General features: G+C 39.0%; 2 protein-coding genes across 2 annotated transcripts; both read right to left on the minus strand.

Annotated features, from left to right (window-relative positions):
• Positions 1-60: 60 nt before the first annotated feature.
• Positions 61-1,146, minus strand: LOC123988136. The gene is made up of 3 exons (XM_046287142.1): positions 955-1,146; positions 753-879; positions 61-671 (listed from the first exon to the last, which is right to left on the minus strand). The coding sequence occupies exons 1-3, from the start codon at positions 1,144-1,146 to the stop codon at positions 61-63; spliced, it is 930 nt and encodes a 309-aa protein (XP_046143098.1).
• Positions 1,147-7,310: 6,164 nt separating this feature from the next.
• On the minus strand, positions 7,311-8,846 carry LOC114881833. The gene has a single exon (XM_029198711.1). The coding sequence runs from the start codon at positions 8,844-8,846 to the stop codon at positions 7,311-7,313; it is 1,536 nt and encodes a 511-aa protein (XP_029054544.1).
• Between the last annotated feature and the right edge of the window lie 12,785 nt (positions 8,847-21,631).

A 21,631-nucleotide genomic window follows, 5' to 3' on the forward strand; every position in this document is an offset into this window, starting at 1 on the left:
TAAAAAACAGGGGGTTATATATTTATTATATTACATTACATTATAATATTTAAATAAAAACTATGCGCAGTCTTCCTGCCAAGGTACCCTTCCTTCCGCCAAAAAATAATGGGCCAGTTCCTCTCGTACTTGTAACAACGCGGAAGTTGTTCTCCGCGGAACTCCTCGCAAGGGCAAAAGCGCTCCCATTTCGTTGCCCTGTTCCCTCCAGTTACCTCCTCTCAAAACGCCTTCATCTTCGTTATCCATCGTTCCAGGAGGAGTATAAAGTCGAGAAGAATCTGGCCTTTGCCGTAAAAAATTGTGCAATACTGTTGTTGTTAAAACAACAACAGAAGCTTTTTCCGGCGATAAAAGCATTGGTTTCCTTAATACGCGGAAGACTGCGGCCAATATGCCGAAGGCGTTTTCAACAACCCTTCGGGCCCGGCATACTCGATAATTAAATATACGCTGCTGCGATCCTTTCGTAAAATATCCAGAGTAACATTTCAGGAGGTGTTCCGAAATGGGGAAGGCTTCGTCTCCTAAGAAAAAGAAAGGAATTGGTATTTCCCTTCCTTCTAATCGAATAGCCGCTGGGATATTTAATTTCTTCTCCTCCATGGCCCGATATAGAGAAGAATTATTAAATACACCTCCGTCTGAAATTCTTCCTTGGCAGCCAACATCTACAAATAAAAAATTATAATTTGCATCTACAACACTCAAAAGGACAACACTAAAAAATCCCTTATAATTGATATAGTCACTTCCGCTGTGTTTTGGCGATTGAATACTTATGTGTTTCCCATCAATGCTGCCGATGCAGTGGGGGAAATTCCAGGTGTCATTGTATTCCTGTGCGATTTTTAGCCATTCCGTTCCAGTTTTTGGCATCTGTAAAAAAAAACAACTTTTGTTTTCTATTTTCACGTTTGTGCTGTTCGGAAAAATGAATTATAGTTCACTTACCTGAATATACAATTTCAGTGCCTTCGTAATGGCTTCACAGACCTCCGGAACAATTTTACCAATACTTTGCTTAGATATTTTAAACAAGTATTGTAAACTTGTAAAGGAATCGCCTGTTGCCAAAAACCGGAGCGTCACAGCTAATCGTTCCTGAGCCGTAATGGCTTTTCTATAATTGGTATCCTGCCGCATAATTTCTGGTCCAATTCTGTTTAAAAGAAATTCAAAATCTGTCGGGTGCATCCGCATGAAATTCTTATATAAGCCACTGACACTTTGAAATTTAAGATCTAACAACAACGCGGATGCACTATATTTTTCTCTACGTCGAAGAAAGTTAGAAACCCACCAACGGGGTGGACTTCTTTCTGGTTTCTCCAACGCATAATGCAATGTAATGTACGCAAGAGCTTTCCTTTTACGCGAATTCATTCTCGTATACTGAGTAAAATAGAATAAATGAGCTGAAACTAGGAAATGCTTCTACTGCTGTTTTTGAAACAACATTGATCTTTTTCCGTATTGATGAGAAATATATAAGTTCCTAATCGTGGTGGGGGTTTCGGTGTAGAAACTTCCAGTTCCTGTATTGGTTGAAATTCGTCGTCGGGGGTAAATGTGTAATTATTCTGATTGGTTGCGTTTTGCAAACGCGAAGGTACCTCCTAGTCCGCGTGGACTAGGGGTACACAGGTAGTACCAGTCCGATGAAAGCAACAAGGGTAATAAACGATGACCTCTTCGAGTAATAAACGGATTAAGTGAATTCGAACCCCTGGTATAATAACATATTTTTCCCCTATTTTATTTCTATAAGTTATAAACCGATTCCCAAAATTCCTCTTTTAACTTGCAGATGTAATAAAAGTTGTACAGTACTAATTGTAAGCGACGGACTCCTACAATAAAGAAACAGCATGCAGGAAATCGAAACTTCTCGCCTATACGAGTTTATTTCAAGACACGAAGAACTATTGTCCGAGCCGTAGCACGCCGTGGCATGCAACGAGGCAACGTCTGCCTATTCAAAAGGGTTCGGAACGGTGATACGATACGAGCGTTTGATACCGGTGGATACCCGGCTTAAGAGACCTCAAGCATCCGGTGACGTGTTTCCGCTCGAAACAAGGGATAGCTTCACGTTATGACTCGACGACAGCTTCGGACGGGGCAGTCGATGGCTCTTTCGATACATCAAGAAGCGGTCGATGCGTCGAAAGAGCGGGAACTTCTCGCCGTCGCAACAGTATCAACGATGTTGTTATCAAATGTACATTGATCTGTGGGAAGGGATCAGTATATTACACTATATCCAATGTAGATACAGTATCAACGATGTTGTTATCAAATGTACATTGATCTGTGGGAAGGGATTAGTATATTACATTATATCCAATGTAGATATAGTATCAACGATGTTGTTATCAAATGTACATTGATCTGTGGGGAGGGATAAGTATATTACATTATATCCAAGGTAGATATAGTATCAACGATGTTGATATCAAGTGTACATTGATCTGTGGGAAGGGATCAGTATATTACATTATATCCGATGTAGATATAGTAATAATGAAATTGTTATCAACTGTACATTGATCTGTGGGAAGGGATTAGAATATCACATTATAACCAATGTAGATATAGTATCAACAATGTGGTTATCAAATGTACATTGATCTGTGGGAAGGGATCAGTATATTACACTATATCCAATGTAGATACAGTATCAACGATGTTGTTATCAAATGTACATTGATCTGTGGGGAGGGATCAGTATATTACATTATATCTGATGTAGATATAGTAATAATGATATTGTTATTGAATGAACATTGGTCTGTGGGAACAAATCAGTATATTATATTATATCTAATGTAGGTATAGTAACAACGATATTGTTATTCAATGTACATTGATCTGTGGGAAGGAATCAGTATATTACGGTTGATCTAATGTAGATATAGTAATAATGATATTGTTATTAAGTGTTTGTTACATATCTAATCTCGATATAGTAATGACGAAAATATTACAATCTGTGCATTGATCTGTGGGAGGGGATCAGTATATTAGATTATATCTAATGTACATATAGTAATAATGATGTTGTTATTAAATCTATATTGCATATCTAATGTGGATATAGTAATAATGATATTGTTATTAAGTGTTTGTTACATATCTAATCTCGATATAGTAATGACGAAAATATTACAATCTGTGCATTGATCTGTGGGAGGGGATCAGTATATTAGATTATATCTAATGTACATATAGTAATAATGATGTTGTTATTAAATCTATATTGCATATCTAATGTGGATATAGTAATAACGATACTGGTATTATATGTACATTGGTCTGTGGGATTAAATCAGTATATTACATTATGTCTAATGCAGAAATTGTAATAACGATGCTGTCATTATCTGTGCATTCATCTGTGGGAAGGGATCAGTATATTACATTATATCTAATGTAGATATAGTAATAACGATATTGTTATCAAGTGAACATTGGTCTGTAGGAAAAAATCAGTATATTAAATTACATCTGATGTAGTTATAGTAATAATGATACTGTTATTAAATGTATATTAGATATCTAATGTAGATATAGTAATGTTACGTTGCTCGACGCGAGGCAAGCGCGCAACGTAAAAGATAAAAAGAAAAGAAAATGAAAAGATTTCAGTTGTTCATTTCCCTTGATTTGATTAAGTAGTGCGATGAGAAAGGTCTCGCTGCCACCAGCTCTGACCGCGTATGACGCGTTAACTTCCTCTACGATCAGAACAATTTTAAAAGACGGAAAATTAGATATTTATTTCCGTTGGGTTCGTCAGTGTTCTAGGTCCGTACGGGTCCCTCCTTGAAACGTTGTGTTGGCGTGCGTGGATTTGATGTAAGAATAGGTGATGTAATTCAAAGAAATAAAGTAAACTGGATAGTGTGCAACAAATAAAAATGTAATTCATAGAAACTATTGCAGCTAACAAAGAAAACTGATTGATATGATTTGATAAATAGCCGAATTTGAATATAAACAGTTATAATTCACAAGGGTACACATGCTTAACCTATTGTATAATAATGACTATTGTTTAACCGGAAAATCGTGTAAGATATATATATAAACAGCCGTTGAGATCGAATTGAGATCGCTTTTTATAAACTGTAAACGTGTATAAAATTTGTATATTTTATTATCAAACGGCTATCTCGACAAATTAGAAATTAGGAAAAATAGCGGATTCAATCCACGAGGGTACGACTTGAGTGAAGAGACTCTTATACCCCGAAGGCTTTGCAAGTCGTCCTTCGATTATACCTCGTAGTCGAGACAATCGTTTCAGGAAAACCGCGATTCGGAAAATACGGAAAATTATATATATTTACCGGTACCTGAGTATGAGAAACGAGACGATCTAGAATGAAGAGACTCTTATAACCCGCAGGCTTAATAGATCGCCCGTTTTGCCTTGTTGAAATATCGATAATAATGCCGTGCTCGACAAATTAGTAATGAACAGGCTTATCGTGGAAATGTAGAATACAATATATGAAAAATCGCTTTGATGTTCGCTTTTAAATCGTGGAATAATCGCTGTTGAATCTGGAACACCAAGAGAGAGATGAAGGAACCTGTCGCACTAACACTTGTCGTGCGCCCGATTGCCCTTTATTGTGAATAAAATCTAATTAAGACGATTACAAGATGATTACGATTTTTTTAGGAAAAATGGAATAATTATAAACGCGAGTGAATTTAATATGAAAAATACGCGATCAACGGATTAAAAGAAAGAGAAAAGATAGGGGTTTAATAGTGTGAAAATGGCTTTACGTGCGCGTCACTGAGTCTTTGTAACATAGTTCCGAATTTCACCCTCGCGACACTCTGCCTACGGATAGGACTTGCCGCGCAGCTAAATCACGTGAAAGTACAAATTACAACTCTTTCTCTAGACGCACGGGCTCCCGTCACGACTTACTCGATTGTTCGACGAAGAGTGATCGGAATCGATCGCGATACTGGCCGGAGGGCCCGTCGCGAGGATGATGTCCTGCGTGGGGACATTCCAACGAATCCTAGCGCGTGACGACAGCGTCGCGCGCGTCGCTATTGGTCGAAGACGCGTGCTAGCTAAATTCCTCTAGACTATGTTCCTTCTCTCTCTCTTGTGTTCCATCTTTGTCTAACGGCTTTTCGGTGTTTCTACGCCGTAGCATTTTTCTGGAATATTCCATTCTCGCTTATAATTCTAATATCGGATATAAACGATGCGATTATCAATTAATAGTTTAAATCAGAACTGTTAAACAATAAAAGCGAAAAGGTTATGAACATGGGTTTTATCCATTATACTATTACATGTAAATTATTGATCAGTAATCGTGAGATTCTTTGGTTAACAATTGGCGATTTTGTAATTATTTGTTCGTAAGTCGCAACGCGAATTTTGCTGGTACGCATGTTGTAAAGCATTCGGCGTTCGAATGAAATCCTTGGTTATTTAACATATTCTTGGATTATTAAATGGAATATTCGCTATTGCATTAGCAGCGTATTTAGTTCTAGAACGTTCTTACTATTTGAAAAGTTACCGCTGGGTATTGGTTACAGACAAATTCTCGGAATTTGATACAAAGACTTCTATTGCCCCGTTCGACCCTTCGCCCCTAAACAGTCCTTAAACGCTTGCTAACGCTTGCTTGCGAGGGTTCTCATTACTCATTTATCTTTCCAACCAAATATTCAAATAGATAGATCAATCCGCGTTTCCATTCGAACACTCATTTCACGCATACGATCGGATTAGGGACCGACTGGCGCCCACGCGTACAAAAGAGGACAGAATCGGCTGAAAATCCAAAAGATAAATTGATCTTTACGCTTTTGCGCAGTTAACCTGAGGAGACCCCTATAATGCGAAGCACTGGCTAACTGCGCAGCGAACGCTGTTTATGTTACCTCTCCTCGGTCGAACCCGAGTTTTTGTTTAGTTCGAAATGTGTTACTACGCAGTTGAGCACGACGATAGTTTCAAGGAGGGGTAATAACTAAAGAAAAGAATTAAGAAATGTAAAGAGAATAAAGGATAGAAAAGACAAAATAGAATGATTATAAACTCAAACTCTTCCCTGTGCTTTTCCCACATGAAGAAGTCTCTTATAACCCGAAGGCTTCATGAGAAAACACAGAGTCGAGGAGGAAATTGAAAAAGATGAAGTAGTAATTCGCCCTCCCCACGTCCCTTACATGAGGAGACTCCTATAACCCGAAGGCTTGATAAGGAAACGTGAGGCGGACAAATTTGTAAAATTTTCCAGACATGGCAGTAATAACGATACTGTTAATAAATCTATATTACATATCCAATGTAGATATAGGCATAACGATACTGCTATTATATGTACATTGATCTGTGGGAAGGGATTAGTATATTACATTATATCCAATACAGATATAGTATCAACGATGTTGTTATCAAATGTACATTGATCTGTGGGAAGGGATCAGTATATTACATTATATCTAATGTAGATATAGTAATAATCATATTGGTATTAAATGTACATTGATCTGTGGGAAGGAATCAGTATATTACATTAGATCCAATGTAGATATAGTATCAACGATGTTGTTATTATATGTACATTGATCTCTGGGAAGAGATTAGTATATTGCATTATATCCAATGTAGATATAGTATCAACGATGTTATTATTAAATGTACATTGATCTGTGGGAGGGGATCAGTATATTATATTATACCTAATGTAGATACAGTAATAACAATACTGTTATTATATGTACATTGATCTGTGGGAAGCGATTAATATATTACATTATATGCAATGTAGATATAGTAATAACGATACTGTTATTATATGTACATTGGTCTGTGGGAAGGGATCATTATATTACATTATATCTAATAAGGATATCATAGTAATGATATTGTTATTAAATGTACATTGGTCTGTGGGATTAAATCAGTATATTAAATTACATCTGATGTAGATATAGTTATAATGATATTGTTATTAAATGTATATTACATATCTAATGCAGATATAGTAATAACTATACTGTTATTCTATGTACATTGATCTGTGCGAAGGGATTAGTATATTACATTATATCTGATGTAGATATAGTAATAATGAAATTGTTACTAAATGTACATTGGTCTGTGGGAGGGAATCAGTAGTAGTAGTAGGAGTAGTAGTAGTAGTAGTAGTTTATTAAATTCAGCCTGATGGCCTAGAATTTGGACTTGGTCTTACATTTTTGTTTCGATTCCATGCATCCTTTTCATTCTCGCAATCATACAACTTTATTATTTCTCAACTCTCACTCGCATGCGCATTGTCTCTCTCCTGCTCCCTTTCTTTATTTACTCTGTCTCTCTCCTTCTTTATCATCCCTATCCATTTTATCGCCTCCTTATTCCCTAGATCATCCAACGAATCCGCTATCCTAATTCCACCTCCCATCCCTCTTTCACATTCCCTCAGCAGGTGTTCGAGGCTTCCCTGTCTCCTGCCACAGAGACTGCAGGTTCTCTTCTCTTCCGTTAGCCAGTATCTGTTCTTCTCTTCTTCATTCCCACACCTCAGTCTTGCTATTGACTTGATGTCTCTCTTCCTATCTGACCTCAACAGATACCGGGGAGTCTTAATCGTTATCAAGTCTTTATATCGTGGGTTATACCTCGCCCTCTCGATTCTCTCTCTGTATTCCTGTTTCTGTATTTCTCTACTTCTTTTTTCTATTAAATCTTCTATTTTCATTCCCCTTATTTCTTCTAACCCTACCCCCTGTCGGCTGTACCCGTGTTTATTATAGAACTTTTCTCTTTCCTGTTGTCCCTCCGTTTTCGTTAGTTTTTCTCTTTCTTTCAAGCATTCCTTTAGCAGAGTCATTCCTTGGGATTCCTTTATTTTCTTCTCAAACCTTATTGCTCTCAATCCAGCTTTTAACTCTATCTTATCTCTCTTTGTCTCCTCCATTACAATGTACCCTGGGGTACAAGCGTCAAGTCCGAGAGTCCATCTTATGTATCTCTCCTGTATCCTTTCCAATGGTGGGCATTCCTTCCACCCCCATATTTCTGCTCCGTACAATATTACGCTAGCTATCAGGTAGTCAAAGAGCATCATGCGCATCCGAAAGTCTTGGTTCAGCCTCCTTTCGCCCAATCCCCAAACTTGCCTGATTAGGATGTTCCCTCTTTTAGCTCTGTCCTTTATGTGTTCTTCGTCCTTTCCATTCCTTTTGAGTCGGAAGCCAAGATATACAAATTCTTTTACCTCCTCCACCGGTCTCCCTTCCCACCTCCGCTCTATTTTTCTCTCATTTCCTCCTCCCTTTTTAAACTTCATCATTTTTGACTTTTCAACATTCAGAGTAAGTTTCTTTCTCCTGAGATATCGTTCCAGAGTTTTCATCATTTCCTGCATTTCCCTTTCATCATTCGTCACTAGAACTAGGTCATCTGCGTAGGCTAAAGTCCAGAATTTTTCTCTACCTACCACCACTCCTCCTGCCTGGGCCTTTCTAAATTCCTCTTCAATATCCGATATCAGAATCGCAAACAGTGTGGGGCTCAGGGGGCATCCTTGACGTACTCCCATTTCCGTGAAGAATTCCTCTGATACTTCTTCTCCTACTCTTATCGTACATTTTGATCTTCTATATATCTCTTTTACCCTAGCGATCAGCCCTTTTTCTATCCCACTTTTTTCCATTGCTTCCCATAGCCTTCCCCTATCCACCATGTCAAAGGCGGCCTTCAGGTCTACGAAGAACGCAAATAATTTTCCTCTTTTCTTTGCTAATTGCTTGTCTATCACGTGTTTCAGGATGTAGATGTTGTCCATCGTACTTCTTCCCTTCTTAAAACCTGCTTGTGAGTCCGGTAAGATGTTTTTCCTTTCTACTCCTTCTCTTAAACGTTCGGCTAGTACCGCCGCATATACCTTGTATCCCGTGTTCAGTAGGGTAATCCCTCTATAATTTCCTGGCTGGTGCTGGTCTCCTTTCTTGTGCAGCGGGGTTATTACCCCCTCCCTCCAGCTTTCGGGGAAGCCTTCACCTTTCCATGCTTTTCTGATTATTTCTTTTAACCTTTCCTTAGTCCTTCCCTCACTGTATAACCATGCCTCGTTTGGTATACCATCCTTGCCCGCTGCCTTTTTTTCCTTAGCCTTTTTATTTGTTTCTCTATTTCTGTATCCGATAGTTCTCGTTCAGTACCCTCGCATGTCGTTCTTCCCTCTTTTCCGTCATTCCCATCTTGTATTTCATCTACCCCTTCCAGCAGTTCTTTGAAGTGGGCCCTCCATTCGTCTATCTTTATTTTGTTACTGACAGCCTGTCTAGTTTTCCTTTCCTTGTTGAGAAACTTCAATACTTGACCTTCCGTCTCTAGGTTTCCCAGTTCTTCTTGTAGTTTCTCTGCGCTCTCTTTACTTTTCTTTTCGCACAGTTCTCTGAATGACCTTCTTCTTCGTGTGTATTCCTCTTTGCCTACGTTCCCCTTTTTCCAGCTTCTGTAGGCTTTCTTTAGCTTCCGCTTTTCATTTTTACACTCCCAGTCCCACCAGCTTTTCCAGCCTATCTCTTTTCTCCTTATCTTCACTTTGTTCTTGATCATGCTCCTTCTTACTGTTTCCTGTATTTCTATCCATGCGTCCTCCACTGATTCTTTCTCGTATTCCGCTCTTGCTGTTTTCTCCCTATATTCTTTTATTTCCTTTTCACCCCAGACTGAAAATTCTTTTTCAGCTCCCTCATTCTCTTCTGCGTGTCGTTGGATAGTGCTGTTCAATTCTACTGTAATGGGTTGGTGGTCCGACTCCACTCTTTCTCCTATCCGCAGTTCTTCTATCCTTTCCCTGGCTTCTTCGTTTACTATCACGTAGTCAATTACTGACGTTCCCCGTGCACCTACATATGTGTACTCTCCCTCTTCGTCTCCCTTCACATTTCCATTTAGGATCGTCCATCCTCTGTCATCAATCATTTCCATTAGAATGTCCTCCTCCTTGTTTTCTATTTGATCTTTTGAGCTTCTCCTTTTCTGGCCCTCCCCTGTTATATCCATATGCTTGCCCTCTCCTTCCCACCCTTGCGTTAAAATCGCCTCCGATCATTAGGATCTCCTCTTCCTGTTCCTCTACCTTTCTCATTATTATATTTTTCGTTTTGTTCATTCCCTCGTTACAATATATTGAGATCACTCTCCATATCTTGTTTCCAATTTTTATCTTTCTCTCATGCATTTCTCTCTCATTCATACCTTTCCTCTCCCCTCCTACTTCTTCTATTTCTTCTCTGATTCCAGTCACTATTCCTCCGCTTGCTCTTCCTTTTTTGTTTTTTCTTTCCGCAAATTGGCTCTCCCATCTGTATCCGCTCGGCAGCATTTTCGTCAGTTTATTCCATCTCTTTTCTTCTGCCCAGGTCTCTGTTAGGCTTATAATATCAGACTGTTTTAGGTACTCCCATGTGTCTTTATCCTTTTTTTCCAGTCCTGCCACATTCCAAAACAGCGCTCTAATCCTCCTCCCGCTTACTGTGACTTTTTTACCCCTCTTGTTAGATTTATGCGGATGTCGTACCTCTTCCGTTTCGAAAGTTCCTCTCCTCCCTGATCTCTCCGTCTGCCTCATTCCAGAACCACCACTTTCCTTGTATCTGGATTTTCATATATCCAACCTTCACTTGCGCTCCCTTTTCCTTCTCTTTCTTTGCCCTCGTTACTAGCTTTCTTTGTATCTCTCTTTACTTTTGTGTACAGTCGTTGTCTATGAATATCATCTGGCCTTTGTCTTTGAGTTCTTTCTTCATCCTCATCACTTTTGCCTTATCTTCCCAACTTTCCATTTCTACCACTGCCATGCTTCTTTCATTGCCTAGCACTCTTACTCTTCTGGCTTTCGCATCCGTATTCAATTCTTCTCTCAGGAATTTTTCTATTTCTTCTTTTTCGTTCCTTGTGGGCCATTTTTTCCCTCTTACTATTATATTATTCTTTCTCTCCCTTCTTTCGGTTGCCTCCCAGTTCCTATCTAGCTGTTCTAGTTTGGCCTTCCATATGTCTAGGTAGTCTCCGTCCCCTTAGTTTGGCCCTCTTTTCCCTGCTGCTATTTGTGTTGCCTTCTCTTCTATTTCTCTTAGTCGTCCCTCGGTATCCTCCATTCCTTTTTTTCCCTTCCTTCTAGCCTTTCCAATCTTTCCTCCAGCTTCTTTGCCCGTTCCTCCGCCTCTAGGTATTTCCTTTCCCAGTTTTTTCCTTTTTCGGTCATTTCTTCTCTTAGCTTCTTTATCTCATTTCTCAGCTCCGACCTTTCTTTCCGGGATTCGTTTCTGTCCTTCTCAAATTCTTGTTTCATCTCTTGCCTCATCCCTTGTAGTTCCTTCATAATAATGCCCCATGGGGTCTGACTATCTTTTTCCCCCTCTACTGATCCCGTTTGTTTTTCCTCCTCCCCTTCTTTATTTTCAGTACATTGGTTATCCATATTATATGTATTGTTCTTGATTGGGGATCTCTGTGTTTTTGCGCTTTTCTTAAACGGTTGTTGATTCCGATCTTCTTTCGTTCTCTCCTCCTCTCTTTCTCTTTTTCTATTTAACTCTTCTATTATGCCCACGCTATTAGCTCTTGGCCTGTGGGCCTTGGCTAGCTGCTCAGCCTTTGTTGGCCTACCTCGTTTGCCAGCGCCTGTATCACTGCTTTTCTCCTTGCAGCCGATCCCCTTCCTAGTATCTGCCACTTTCTCACTTTCTCCCTTCCCCACCATCGGTACTCTCCTATTCTTTGGAGGTTCTATTGCCTTTCACGTGGTGTCACTACTTTTACCTATTAATTTCATTTCCCCTACTCTCACACTCGTTCCTTCGCGCCTTTTTCACTCACACACTCACGCTTCCTGTGTCATAAACCTAACCTCTTTCTCTCTTTAGCCTCAGCTTGTATCCGCTCTTGGGTGCCCTTTTCTCCTATACAAACTCCCTGCTCACCCTCTCTGGGGCTGGTACCTCCCTCTATCCTCCTTACTCTACGTCAACCCTATATGATTTCTCTTTCTTTGAGAAAACACTCTTTATTCGCTCACGCTTCTTACTATGCACCACTCACTACGCTCTCCCGTGACCAAGTCAGGAAGGTATCAGTATATTACATTATACCTAATGCAAATATACTAATAATGATATTGTTATTAAATGTACATTGATCTGTAGGAAGGTACGAGTATATTACATTATATCTAATGCAAATATAGTAATAATGATATTGTTATTAAATGTATATTACATATTTAATGCATATATAGTAATAATGATATTGTTACTAAATGTACATTGATCTTTAGGAAGGTATCAAGATATCACATTACATCTAATGTTGATATAGTAATAATGATGTTGTTATTTAATGTATATTGCATACCTAATACACATACAGTAGTAATGATATTGTTATAAAATGTACATTGATCTGTAGTAACGAATCAGTATGTTACATTATATCTAATGAAGATATAGTAATAATGATATTGTTATCAAATGTATATTACCTATCTAATGCAGATATAGCAATAATGATATTATTACTAAATGTACATTGATCTGTAGGAAGGTATCTGTATATTACATTATATCTAATGTGGATGTAGTAATAACGATATTGTTATTAAATGTACATTGATCTATAATAACGAATCAGTGTATTACATTATATCTAATATAGATATACAAAGAATGATATTGTGATTAAATATATATTACATATCTAACGCAGATATAGTAATGATGATATTGTTATTAAACGTGTATTACATATCTAACGCAGATATAGTAATAATGATATTGTTATTACAGGTATATTATATAACTAATGCACATATAGTAATAATTATATCGTTATTAAATGTACATTGAGCTGTAGTAAGGAATCAGTATATTCCATTACATCTAAAGTAGATGTACTAATAATGATATTGTTATTAAATCCACATTGAACCGTAGTAAGGAATCAGTATATTCCATTACATCTAATGTAGATATACCAATAATGATATTGTTATTAAATGTATATTACATATCTAATGCAGATATAGCAATAATGATATTGTTATTATATGTATATTACATATCTAACGCAGATATAGTAATAATGATATTTTTACTAAATGTACATTGATCTGTATGAAGGTATCTGTATATTACATTATATATGATGCAGATATAGGCATAATGATATTGGTATTACATGTACATTGATCTGTACGAAGGAATCAGTATATTACATTATTTCTAATGTCGTTATAGTAATAATGATATTGTTATTAAATGTATATTACATATCTAATGCACATACAGTAATAATGATATTGTTATTAAATGTATATTACATATCTAATGCAGATATAGTAATAATGATATTGTTACTAAATGTACATTGATCTTTAGGAAGGTATCAAGTTATCACATTACATCTAATGTAGATATCTTAATAATGACATTGTTATCAAACGTATATTACATATCTAGCGCAGATATAGTAACAATAATATTGTTATTAAGTGTACATTGATCTGTATGAACGTATCAGTATATTACATTATATCTAATGTGGATATAGTAATAATGATATTGTTATTAAATGTACATTGATCTGGCATTATTACTATATTTACGTTAGAAATAATGTACTGATTCCTTCATACAGATCAATGTACATTTAGTAACAATCTCATTATTACTATATGTGCATTCGATATGTAATATACATTCAATTACAATATCATTATTACTATATCTACTTTAGATATAATGTAATATACTGTTTCGATACTACAGATCAATGTACATTTAATAACAATATCATTAGTACTATATCTGCGTTAGATATGTAATATACATTTAATCACAATATCATTCTTCGTATATCTACATTAGATATAATGTAATATACTGTTTCGTTACTACAGATCAATGTACATTTAATAACAATATCATTATTACTATATCTATATTAGATATAATGTAATATACTGTTGTATAAATAGAAGTCTACACATCGCTCGGCACATTCCACCAGTGCCCGAGGACGCCAATGATGTCGGCGCGGTGGACGCTCTAGTCGCTACCATGGGGCTCATCCACCACGGATGCGATGCGTCCATGGCTCGCAAGAGGCCTTGGAAAGGCAGGACGCAGGCGTACTGGTGGAATGACCAGATCGCCGAGCTGCGGTTGCCATCGATTGCGCAGGTTGGCGCAACGTGCCGCCAGCCGACCTGAGGCGGCGGAAAAGGCTGCGGCTTACAAAGCCGCCAAGAAGGCCTTAGGCAAAGCCATCCGGACGAGCAAGGAACGCAGCTGGAAGCAGCTCTGCGACGAAGTGGACCAAGATCCTTGGGGGAGGGCTACAAGCTCGTGATGGGCAAGCTCCACCCACCCACCCAGGTCATGGACGAGAGGAGGGCGCGAAACGTCGTGGATGCCCTTTTTCCGACACATCCGGTCACTGTTGAACCCCGACTGACCGATGAGGAGGAGGACATCCCGCCGTTCCGCGCCGAGGAGCTCATGCGTGCAGAACGCAACATGAAGTCCGGTAAGGCCCCGGGCCCCGACGGCATACCGGCAGAGGCGATTAAGGCAGCTGCACGCAACTGCCCTGGCCTCTTGCTCGGTATGTACAACGGGTGCCTGAGAGCAGGAGTCTTCCTAGCCCGGTGGAAGCTGGCACGCCTTGCCTTGATTCCCAAGGGCAAAGGCGACCCCGATTCTCCATCATTTTATCGCCCCCTGTGTATGTTAGACACAGCGGGGAAGATGATGGAGCGCTTGCTCAAGCCGCGATTGGCGGCCGCGATTGAGCAAGCCGGGGGCCTCTCCCACCGGCAGCACGTCTTCAGAAAAGGGCACTCCACGATAGATGCGATCGCCGACGTGACCGGGGCAGTACGCCAGGCCGAAACCGCCTGTCATAAGGCTAGGCCCATAGTACTCTTCGTGACCCTCGACGTGAGGAACGCGTTTAACTCGGCTAGGTGGAGCGACATGCTCCATGCGTTCGAGCGGTCGTTCAGGGTACCTCCGGACCTCGCAACGATGATGAGAGATTACCTGAGGGACCGCAGGTTGTCGTATATGACAACACAGGGCATCAGGATGAAGGACGTCACCGCCGGAGCGGCACAGGGGTCAGTACTGGAACCTGACCTCTGGAATGTCATATACGACAGCCTGCTCCGCCTGGACATGCCCGATAACGCGTTCCTCGTCGCATTCGCCGACGACGTCGCCGCCGTCATTACAGCACGGAGTCCGGAGTTGGCCCAACTTACGCTTAACCAAGTTATGCGCAGGGTCAACGGGTGGATGGAAGATCACGGTCTCCAGTTGGCTGCTGCCAAGACGGAGATCGTGATTCTTACGAAGAGAAGAATCCCCACCTCCATCACGATGATGGTCGGGACTCAGCCTGTACAGACCTGCAGCTCCGCGAAGTACCTGGGGGTGATGCTTGACAACCGGCTCATCTTCTGGGAGCATATTCGCAGGGTCTGCGACAAGGCCGTGCAGAGTACGGCGGTGCTAAGCCGTCTCATGGCGAACGTTGGAGGCCCGAAGCCGTGCAAGAGAAGACTCCTGTTGACGTCCGTTCAGGCAGCCCTGCTTTACGGGGCAGAAATCTGGGCGGACGCTCTTAGGGTAAAAAAGTACCGGACTCGGATGGCCGCCGTCCAGCGCCGCGGGGCACTACGCATTGCAAGTGCGTACCGCACAGTGTCCGAGGACGCAGCGCTAGTTGTAGCCAGCACGATCCCGATAGATCTGCTCGCCCAAGAGCGAAAGGAGATATATCTCCAGAGTTCTGAGATCGGGCGAGCAGACGCCGCGGAGCAAGCCCGCGAGCGAACCATCGGGCGCTGGCAACAGCGTTGGGATGTTAGCCCCAAAGGACGGTGGACACGGCTTCTGATACAGGACCTGGGCCAGTGGTCGTCGCGTCGCCACGGCGAGGTGACCTTTTACCTGACGCAATTCCTGACAGGACATGGCTACTTCCGCAAGTACCTGTTCAGGATGCGGAAGGCAGGGTCACCTCGCTGCTTGCTTTGCGGCGAAGCGGAAGACGATGCGCTCCACACCTTCTTTGTCTGCGATTATTTTGCGGACAAGCGAAAAGGTGTGGAGCTCGCCATCGCCGACAGCATCACCCCGGAGAACATCGTCGGGGTGATGCTCCACAGCCAGAAGCTATGGGACACTGTGGCACAGTATGTCGAGTACATACTGCGCCGCAAGCGTGAAGAGGGGTGCCTGGGGGCACCCCCCTCGTGACCCGAGACGCGCCGCTAAGGCGCAAATAGCCCAGCCCCGGAGCCGAAGTAATGCTAACGCGGTTCCGGCTCCGGGGGTTAAATGTAGGTATAGAGGTGGGGTTTTGGTGGGTATACCCGGAAGCGAGTACTTGCTTCCGGGGGAGCCCCGCACTACCCGTGTGTGGTCGTACCATTTGGTAGCCCCCTCGGTGTGCAGAAATGCATTTCCCCTCCTCCTTGAAAAAAAAAAATGTAATATACTGATTCCTTAGTACAGATCAATGTACATTAAGTAATAATATTATTATTACTATATCTGCATTACATATGTAATATACATTTAATAACAATATCATTATTACTATATCTACATTAGATTAACCGTAATATACTGATTCCTTCCCACAGATCAATGTACATTGAATAACAATATCGTTGTTACTATATCTGCATTAGAAATAATGTAATATACTGATGCCTTCCTACAGATCAGTGTACATTTAATACCAATATCATTATTACTATATCTGCGTTAGATATGTAATACACGTTTAATAACAATATCATTATTAGTATATCTACGTTAGATACAATGTAATATACTGATTCGTTACTTCAGATCAATTTACATTCAATAACAATACCAATATTGGTATATCTGCATTTGATATAATGTAATATACAGACCTTCCTACAGATGAATGTACATTTAGTAACAATACCATTATTACTATATCTGCATTACATATGTAATATACATTTAATAACAATACCATTATTACTATATCTACATTAGATATAATGTAATATACTGACACCTTCCTATATATCAGTGTGCATTTAATAACAATATCAATATTAGTATATCTATATTAGATATAATGTAATATACTGATATCATCCTACAGATCAATGTACATTTAGTAACAATATCATTATTACTATATCTACATTAAATATAATGTAATATACTGATACCTTCCTACAGATCCATGTACATTTAGTAACAATATCATTACTACTATATCTGCATTAGATATCTAATATACATTTAAGGTGATGCGAGCGTCGAAAACTTTACCGACAGACCCTAGAAAAATCCCTAGACGCGAGTTTTCAAAATACGTCCTCATTTCTAAATAGAATGCAGAAAAATTGCAGGGACATGTCCAGGAGGCCCTATAGAATGGTAGTCTGGTCCTTATATTATCCAAATCGTCAAAAAATTATTAAATATTAAAATTTATGTATGTCAACCGTCAAGAAAATGGCGGATCGGACTGACCTGCATCAGTTTATTCGTAATATAAACATTTCTGCCAATAGTTTTTCCAAATGGGTACCAGACTACCATTCTTTGGGTCGGATAGAACAAAACGAGCACCCAAGGGATGATGTACAGGGTGTAAAAAAATTAATTGTCACGACCTATATGGGGTGATTCTACACCTCTGGATCGGTGGAGATCTGTCAAAGAAAGCGACCGCAAAATTGACCTTGACTCCCAATTTCAAGGTGAAACTTTTTTATTGGCTTATCGTATAGTGCTCATCGAGGGGATAAAAATTCTGAAAGGAACCATATGCCGGAAATCAACCCTTCTCCTAGAAAAAAGCCGTCAAATTTTCCATATACGTTAATGCATTAAACGTTGAGTCGCCCGGTACCCCTCTCCAGTGATCTTGGCGCGTCAGTCTTGCGTATCGCTCGAATTTCATGGTATAGGACAATTCTTGAATTTCAATCACAATGCCAGCATATAGGAAGGGTAAATTCTAAGACAGCATATTTAAAAAGACAAAATAACTACTGCGTGTAAAAGAACATAAAAATGAATTTAATCCAAACATTCGTAATATAATATAATATGATACACGGTAGAAGAGGACCTGTCATGCGAAGAGAGGAAGATGAAGTGGAGAATAAAAGAAAAAGCGAGGGAGGAAAGAACCAAGGGAAAGAAAGTTGACTACAACAACAGGAGGTTATGGATAGAGGGAACTGAATGGAGATGGATAGAAAAAGAAGGGAAATGGAAGAGTACGTAAAATTTATAAAAAGAGAAGAAAAGGAAGAAAGGTGGGGGAGAAGACTCCACAGAAATACCCCTGCAAGGAGGAAAGCCCTCGGTTACTCAGATGCGCAATTGAGCTGCAATATTCTCGGTTTTGTTGATTCTATCAGCTATCTGTTGCCTTGATACTGCCTTCATACTGGCAGATCTATCTGTCCTTATAGCGGCATGCCTACCTCACCCCCGACAACTGTGATTTACTCTTACTGTAGCTTAATCAATTTAATTTAATTTAATTTTCAGTCCATTGAGTGGTTATGTTTGTTTTTGAGTTAAAGGGACCGGAGGACAAGTCTGATTTAGTTTGTTAATTTATATTTTATTTTTAGTTTTTACTCTAATCATATTAGAGCCTAGACCGGGGGTGGAGAAAGGCACGCGAAAGTAAGGACAGACAGAGTTATAAGGGATATTATTTTGTTTGCGTTTTAAATCAGAACATTTGTTACCTTTGTATTTTTTATTTTATTATGGTTATTTCTATTTTTATTTCTATTTCGAGTTTGATTATAGTCAAGCCGCTATATTTTCGAGACAGTGGTATATTTAGTTATATTTTGTTTTTTATATTTATAGTTTTGGTTATTTTATGTTCAGGCCACCAACCTAGTTATAAAATTATATATAATACAAGGAATAGACGCCGTAGTTTAGTTTTTAGTTTTAGTATTAGTAGTATGGACGGTTAAAACTACGTCAAGGAATGAAGGAGAGGATGTGTGAAAACTAGAGGATTAGGGGGCAAAAGACGGATAAGTTAGATAAGGAAGGGTGAAGACAGCAGTTTGTACAAAAGAGGAAACAGAGTAAGGAGGAAATGTAGGTTGGGACCGCTTCCGTAAAGCGCCCCGCAAACCCGACAGGGAGGCGGACAAATAAATAATAATAATAAAATAATATAATATGATACAAGTATGATAAGTAATATAATATATACATAACAATAATAAAAGTAATACAATAATAATAAAAATATAATATAAAATAATTATATAAAATAATAATATATAATATAAGATAATAATAATAATAAGTAATATAATAATAAATATTTGATGCAGTCCTTTGCGTAATAATTTACTAAAAGACCATAAAAATGAATTTAATTCACCGAAGTTTTGCACTTCGAATATGAACGCAAGATAAATGTTTAGTTTTATCATTTCACAGTTCGTTAACACATCGCAGATATGCAGTTAATGCATCAGTAAATTATTACGCAAAGGACTGCATCAAATATTTATTATCCTATTATATTTATTATTATATTACTTATTATTATTATTATCTTATATTATATATTATTATTTTATATAATTATTTTATATTATATTTTTATTATTATTGTATTACTTTTATTATTGTTATTTATATATTATATTACTTATCATACTTGTATCATATTATATTATATTACGAATGTTTGGATTAAATTCATTTTTATGTTCTTTTACACGCAGTAGTTATTTTGTCTTTTTAAATATGCTCTCTTAGAATTTACCCTTCCTATATGCTGGCATTGTGATTGAAATTCAAGAATTGTCCTATACCATGAAATTCGAGCGATACGCGAGACTGACGCGCCAAGATCACTGGAGAGGGGTACCGGGCGACTCAACGTTTAATGCATTAACGTATATGGAAACTTTGACGGCTTTTTTCTAGGAGAAGGGTTGATTTCCGGCATATGGTTCCTTTCAGACTTTTTATCCCCTCGATGAGCACTGTACGATAAGCCAATAAAAAAGTTTGACCTTGAAATTAGGAGTCAAGGTCAATTTTACGGTCGCTTTCTTTGACAAATCTCCACCGATCCAGAGGTGTAGAATCACCCCATATAGGTCGTGACATTTAATTTTTTTACACCCTGTACAAGTCTCCAGGAAGAAGTAATTTGAAAACTACGATTTCGTTGACTGTTCATTCGCGAAAGACGTGAACAAGGTAAAACAGACCAGAAATTTAGTTCCTCGTTTATTCTGTAGGGCGCAGTTCGTTCGTTTTCTACGGTCGACCGCGCGCTCATTCGCAGCTCGTATATCTGAATCTGTGTGCGTCGACCGAACCATCGACGACGATATAATGTTTCGTGGAGAATGGGACGTTCGAGCCTGGAAGAGGCGATAGACTTTGACGCGTGAATTTCTTTTTCACGCGTCGTTCTATCGACTACGATAGCGATTTTCAACCCATATATCATGAGATCATTATGTCTATCATTATTTGTTGTTGCTATTATTTTTTTGTTTTGGTAAAACTGCAGAATAAATACGTGCTTCCCAATTTCCGGATATGATATTCTATTCTTTTTTAGAAAAATATGAACGGCCAAGAATGGTTACTAATATAGTTCTCCAGGTATAAATGGGGTCATTACGAGGTCTGCTGGTATTGCTTTGAGACCAGCGGGATAGATAAGCGACCATATTAGCGGACGACTCTCCTACCTGAAACAGGGGTACACCGCGTTCTGTTCCAGCTCATTGTGACGCCAATTTTCATTTCTCGTCACTGATGGTGACGTGAAAAAGTGATCGATTTAGCATGTAATGACTGAAAATCGATTTTTTCAACAACTTTTTCGTATACATATAAAGAGCGGTCTCATTTAGTTTCCGACATATTCGCAGAAAGCTGCCGATACAGATGCATTGAATTCTACCTATAGTTGTTCATATGTGACAGCATACATACGCGTCAGATTGGTTGCCATTTACCTTCCCTTTAGGAACGAGGGTCGAGCAGGAGTAAAGGTTCCGTTCACAACTACATATACCAGACTCCAAGAAATGTCTATTCAAATTCAATTACAAGTGAATGTTATTGATGTAATAAGTTAGGTTAGGGTATATATCCACATCCGGCCGCCGTAAGACGGTCGGCAACGCTTTTATTTAAATAATATATAATACGCATTTTTAATAGCTTTTGTTCATTTCTTAGAATTTCTTTTTATACTTCTTTTGATAATTAATTTATTATTATTTCAGAAAAACATTGCCGGCCGCTTTACGGCAGCCGAATTTAAATATACAGTCTTTCCTAACCCATCAGATCAATAATATTCATTTCTAATTGAATTGGAATACACATTTCTTGAAGTCTGGTATATGCAGTTATGAACGGAGCCTTTACGGTCGCCAACCCTCGTTTCTAAACAGAAGACAAATGGCCAGCGGATGACAACCAACACTTACACATGTGCTGTCGTAGGCCCTCATCTATAGGTAGAATTCAATATGTT

Source organism: Osmia bicornis, chromosome 1, assembly GCF_907164935.1.
Source record: "Osmia bicornis bicornis chromosome 1, iOsmBic2.1, whole genome shotgun sequence".
NCBI lineage: Eukaryota > Metazoa > Arthropoda > Insecta > Hymenoptera > Megachilidae > Osmia > Osmia bicornis.